A 6,360-nucleotide genomic window follows, 5' to 3' on the forward strand; every position below is an offset into this window, starting at 1 on the left:
AAAAAAAAAAAAAAAAAAATCAGAAAACATTAAAGGGTTAAATCACTCTATGGAATCTGTAATATCTAATAATGATAGAGAAGTATCTTTCCAGGTGAATAACTTTGTACATATTAACTAAACACAGAAATCTGTTCAGAAGTCTGATGTTTTTGGTGGTGTTTTTTTTCTGGAGTTAATTTTGAAATGTTCAGACACATAAATCACAACTCTTAAACCACTGTCTGTCTACACATTATTACTCTTCTGTGGTAGATTTCAGATACGAATGTGCTGAGCTTAACTTCTGTTGCCAGCTTTTGTGGAACTTCTACTTCACTGAGTAGATCAAATAACAAGAGATTGACTGTCATCCTGTATAATCTGTTATCTTGGAACATACAACTGAAGGAATAAGACTTAAAACCCAAGGCAAATACTCTGTAATACTAACATCAAAAGGACATCCACTACTGGTGCCCTCTTCCTCATTCTTACCTATTCTGTCATATAATGACTACTCACGGCCCATCACAATGAATGTGAAGTTTTCAGTGAAAAGACCTCTATATGTACAGTATGAAGTCACACAGAAGAGGGTGGGAAACAGGAGGTCAGATTAACCAAGGGATTCACTAAACTGAACTATATTTATGCTAAAATGATGCTTTCTAAAATTTCTGTGAGTTGGCTCTTAAGGAAAATTATTTTGTTATTTGAAGTATTTAATATTGAATGGAATGACCTACTGAAAGTCTTTTATCTAAAAGAGATTTCCCACTCAGAAACTTAATCCCAACTGTTACTCTTTTTATTATGGCTTAAAAAGGGAAGAAGAAATTAGAGGAAGGACAAACAAGCTAGGATATTATCAATATGTCATCCTATATATAATTTACCTATCAAAATCAGAGATGTAAATTGAACTTTTTCTCTCGCATCCCTATTCAATTCTGATGTTGTTACTGTAGCTGGACACATAATTTCCTGGACAGTGGATGTAGGTCATCAGGAAAATGTAGCCCTCATTTCAAATAATATAGACAGTCTTTCTGGACATTTTCCATTTTTAATCTGGTGTAAATTAATCTAGTCTGCACTTCAGTCAATCTTAATTAATGATTCACAATATTACATCAATTCTTTCTCTATTGCAATTCAAGCAGTAGGGACTCAATATTACACTGAAGTGTTTCATACCCATTCCATATTGGAAACTCCTAGTCAATAAATGACAAATTGTCTTCCTCCTTTATCAGTTTCTTAATTGTCAGATCTTTAATCCCTCCTCCACCTTACCCCCCCTCAGTTTATCTCAGATTTTCATTAATCCCATTGAATGTCATGATTAGACACTTCATCCCAGTGTTATTTCTCTAGATCATACAAACATCCAATTCTTCTTAATTATCTGACCTTTCTCATTTTCTGAGATGTGTTATTATCTTGTGTAATCTACTACTCTGAGGGGTTTAAATTCATTAATTCATCAGATAAAATTTTCTGAAGAATGAAATAATAACATTTGAATAAATTCTTGCTTATCTCTTTAAACTCATGCTTTAAAACTCTTATAATGCAGGAAATGGAAACAAACGTTTCCTCAATGTGTATGTAAGTTGGATATTGTGATACTTTTATAATATGACTATGGTACATTTTGCATTTTTTTTTTCCTTCCAAAAAACATGTTTCTTACAAGAATATGTTTGGAAAAAATTGCTGCCATATTTTGGCTACGTTGAAGGGGAAAAAGGGGGACATTATGTTGAAAGTTCCAGCAGACATCCTCGATAACTGCTCTACTGTGGACAAGTTAATTTGAAAATGCAGAAAGTTACTCTCAGATAAACATCCTTCCCCATTTTATATAGTGATCGTAGCATAACACCTGTGCCAGAATTATTGCCTTGGTTAAGCAGTAGGGAAAATAGCTGTCACTGAAAGATGTGGCACCGACATTGAGGATAAACATAACAACAAAACAGGGGTAACAACAAAACAGAGGTAACATATACAGACAGAAAATTATATCCATTTGCCCTGTTTAATCTTTTATATTTGCCACCTTGTCCTGTTGTTTGAATAGGAAATAAAACTTGTTTTACCTACACAATTATTACAATTTAGAATTACAACTTTCTTTATCCTGAAATTTATTTGGAATCTGTTGTATTATTATTACATTACTTTTTCTGCTTATTTATTTTCTTATTCTTTTCTTTTTTTTTTTTTCCTCTTTGAATTTCCAAAATATATAATTAAATTATTGTTATGTATTCAGACCAATACACTGGCTTTTGAGACGTACACTGCACATTCTGTAAAGTCTTTTTAAGAATAGAGAATACAATTGTCAGGGAGAATAAAGCAGTGATAAAATCTGGGAGAATGAAACATTGTCCAGGGAAAATAATGACATATCTTGCCAGCACTGGATTTTATTAAAACATGCTGCAATTTTTCTTTATCTCTTGGAATGAGGCTCAGACAAGCATTCTGTTACTGATGGGACAGGAGAGGAGACCAACACCAGCTGAGCCATAATAGTACTCAGCAAAAAGTCAGGAGTTGTGGGGAAGAAAACAGTAGACATCCTCCGCGCTTTGCACAGTACAGCTGACTTTGCAGTTAGTAACATTTCTGCTTGGGCTCAAGGGCCAGCAGGCCAACAAGTTACATTCACACTATCCATCACCTCTCAGCAAGTGACATGAGCACTTACACTAACAGCAGCGAACTGACCACTCTCTCCTCCTTACAGTGGAGCCAGGGATGGTTTTGCAAAAATAGCTAATTAAAAAAAGGCTTATAATATCTCACTCTGTAACAAATTAAGCTGACTCATTGCCCCAGCCACTAATTATATTTAAAAAAATGAAAGAATAAAATCCCTCATTGATCATTCTTCCTCTTTCAACTTTACATTCCCCATTCACCCTTTCTCCCCAGATACGCTGCCATTGAAACTTACCGCTTTTGCCAACTCCCCCTGCTCCTAGCATCACCACCTTGTACTCTCTGGAGCTTGCTGAAGAATTGCTGGAGGAGCTGATCATTTTGTTTTCTAGCTCCATCTTTCACGAGGCAGAAGAAGGGAGAAAAAGGAAAGAAAAAGCAACTGGCAGATGCTGTCTCTGATCTTAAACAACTATAAAAGCTCTGTTAAAAAAAAAAAAAAAAAAAAAAAAAAGGAGAATGGAAAGGTATAATACAAGAGGTATGATTTATCAGCCTTACACTCGCTGCTGTGCCTGTGTTAGCTGGAGAATGTCTCATAGCAACCACTTTAACAGCTTCCAATAAAAATCTCTCTCTGCCCCCTCCCAGCTCTGTATCATTTTCCATGTTTCTCCTTCTGGACAGAAGCAGTTTTGTGAGGCTCAAGAGCTTAGATACCTCTGGGTGTTGCTGTGTCACTGGAATCAAATTTAGCAGACACTCCAGAAAAAAAAAAGAAAAAAAAAAAAAAAAAAAAAAAGAAAAAGACAATAAATGGATTAGATTGCTGAATTATGATGCTTGTATTCTGTGTATCACCTTCTTGGATTTTAAGCAACAACAAACTACCAGACAGCCCCCTTACAAACTTGGAGTTAAATACTGATTATGTCTTCATAAAATTTGCAAGATCTACATTTAATACAATCATAAACAAAAAGATCAACAACTTATAAAAGTCTTTGCTTTTGATTAATCTTCCTTCAAAGTTTTCTATGGTTAGGATTGCCCATAGATAATTTTCTTTTATTTCAGTCCGCATTATTTATTTATTCGCAGATTCATGAGTTTTGAAAGAAGAAAGCAGCAGTGGCTTGTTTTGTTTTTATTTCCACAGAGAATTTCAGAAGAGAACTGAAACTAGAGAAGAAACAGCCATTCATCTAGAACATATTTATGTAAGTAAAATAAATAAAAACAATTCTAAGTATTTCTCGCGAAAATCATGTAACATACCCAAACAACTCAGTTTGTTCTGTTAAGGAAAAAAATAAAAAAAAGAAAAAAGAAAAAAGAAAAAAGAAAAAAGAAAAAAAAAAAAAAAAAAAAAAAAAGAAAGAAATCCAAATGTCACACTGTGACTTATTCTCTCTTTAGAATTATCTAGCAAACTTCGAAACAAGTGATCAGAATACTTCAGTGATTTCTGAAGGATATCCTTAAAAGCTGCATTCTATTTAAAGAATATGGGAAGTATCATAGAATGATAGAATGCCCTGGCTTAAAAATGACTTCAGAAATCATCTGGTTTCAATCCCACTGCCATAGGCAGAGTCACCAACCATTAGACCAGGCTGCCCAGAGCCACATCCAGCCTGGCCTTGAATGTATCCAGGGAGGGGGCATCTACAGACTCCTTGGGCAGCCTGTTTCAACAATTTAAAACCCTCAAATGAAAAAACTTCCTCGTAATTTCTAACCTAAATCTCCTGTCTTAGTTTAAAACCATTTCCCCTTGTTCATCCTCATAAAAAATCATTTTGATTCCTATTCATATGCTCCCTTCAAGTACTTGAAGACCACAATGAGGTCTCCATAGAGCCTTCTCTTCTCCAAGCTAAGCAAGCCATTTCCCTCAATCATTCTCCATAGAGAGATGCTCCAGCCCTCTGATCATCTCAGTGGCCCTCCTCTGGACCCTTTCAAAGAGCTCCACATCCTTTCTGTACTGGGGACCCCAGGCCTGGATGCAGTACTCCAGATGGGGCATCACAAGAGCTGAGTAAAGGGGGACAATTACCTCCCTCTTCCTGCTGGACACCCCTCTTTTAGTGCAGCCCAGAACACATTTGGCCTCCCGGGCTGCAGGTGCACACTGCTGATTCATGTCCAGCTTCTCGTCCACAAGGACTCCCAAATCCTTCTCCACAGGGCTGCTCTCAAGGGATTCTCCTTCCAGTTTGTACAACTGTATATGACATTTAGGATGCACTCAACATCATTGTCTATGTCATTGATATAGATGTTAAAGAATACTTGTCCCAAGACTGACCCTTGAGGTAAACCGCTTGTGACCAGCCTCCACCCAGATGTAGAACCATTGATCACAACCCTTTGCCTGTGACCATCCAACCAGTTCTTAATCCATTGAACCACTCATCTTTCAAATCTACACCTCTCCAATCTGGAGGGAAGGATGTGGTGAGGGACTATGTCAAAGGTCTTGCAGAAATCAGGAAGATTACATCTGTCACTCTTCCTCTGATCACTGATGTGTCACTCCATCAAAGAAGGCCCCCAGATTGATCAGGCAAGATCTGCCTTTGGTGAATGTCATGGTTTTATGATTTTTGGCTATCAGTATTCCACACCATAACATCATGTATTGCACTGGGGAGGGGAGGGGGGGTTGACTTCTGCCGAATGTTCCTTCAACGAAGAAGAACTACGTTTCCCCAGGAGGCTTTGTGGTCAGCAAGGAGATATAACTCTGTGCAAGGTCACCTGACTTTCTTCTTTGCCTGCTCTTCGCCGTCTGTGCTTCGCTGTCTGTGCTTCGCCGTCTGCTTTTCTTCAGTCACTCAACTGGACTGCACTTCTCAACTCAGCATTGTGGTGAGGTCTATCTACCATCCAGACACACTCTCTCTCTCTCTCATTGTATTTTGCTAATACTATATTTAGTAAATCATTTGTTCCACCTCAGATTATTGCCATTGTTTTCAAGTATTTTGGGGTCCCCTGTTTCCCTTTTCTGGAGGCGCAGATCCAAAGATCCCTCTGCCCCGCTGGTCACGGAACCGGGCAGAACCAGCCCGTAAACTGTTGACAGTGAACCTGTGCTAGCTGTCTCAGATCTCCTGTTTGTTTCATATGTGTTTTAACATGGTAACCAGGAGGATCTGCTTCATGCTCAAAGGCACAGAGGTGAGGCTCACTAGCCTGTAGTTCCCCTGTCATCCTTTCTCCCTTTCATGAAAATGAGCAATGTTTCCCCTTTTCCAGTCACCTGGGATTTCCCCCGACAGCCGTGATTTTTCACATATGGTGGAAAGCGGCTTGGCAACTACATCAGCCATCTCTATCAGAGCCCTAGGATGGATATCACCTGACCCCACTGACTTATATACATTCAGTTTCCTGATGAGGTCTTGGGCACATCCCACTGTTACAGCAGGGTAGAATCTGCTCCTCTCACCCCCACTTAGAGCTTCAGGGTCCTGGCAGACATAGGGAGGAGCCTGACCACCAGTGAAGACAGAGGCAGAGCGCTTATTGAACACCTCAGCTTTTCTATGTCTGAGGAATCCAGTTCTCTGTCCTCCTTTATCAGAGGGGGAACACTCTCCTTGGTCTGTCTCCTCCTGCCTATGTGCCTATAGAACCCCTTGTTATTTTTCACATCCCTTGACAAGTTCAGCTCCGTCTATGCCTTGGTTT

The 6,360-nt window shown here is 38.6% G+C and overlaps 1 protein-coding gene across 1 annotated transcript in view; it reads right to left on the bottom strand.

The window, feature by feature from the left end:
* Positions 1-3,056, bottom strand: part of RIT2 (Ras like without CAAX 2) — a 192,350-nt gene extending 189,294 nt beyond the window's left edge. The window contains exon 1 of the mRNA XM_042831208.1: positions 2,954-3,056. Within this exon, the coding sequence (XP_042687142.1) occupies positions 2,954-3,056 (103 nt within the window). The remainder of the gene's footprint in view (positions 1-2,953) is intronic.
* Positions 3,057-6,360: the final 3,304 nt, after the last annotated feature.

The sequence above is a fragment of the Centrocercus urophasianus genome, unplaced genomic scaffold, assembly GCF_019232065.1.
Source record: "Centrocercus urophasianus isolate 14NV4802_14NV808 unplaced genomic scaffold, USGS_Curo_1.0 seq_35, whole genome shotgun sequence".
NCBI lineage: Eukaryota > Metazoa > Chordata > Aves > Galliformes > Phasianidae > Centrocercus > Centrocercus urophasianus.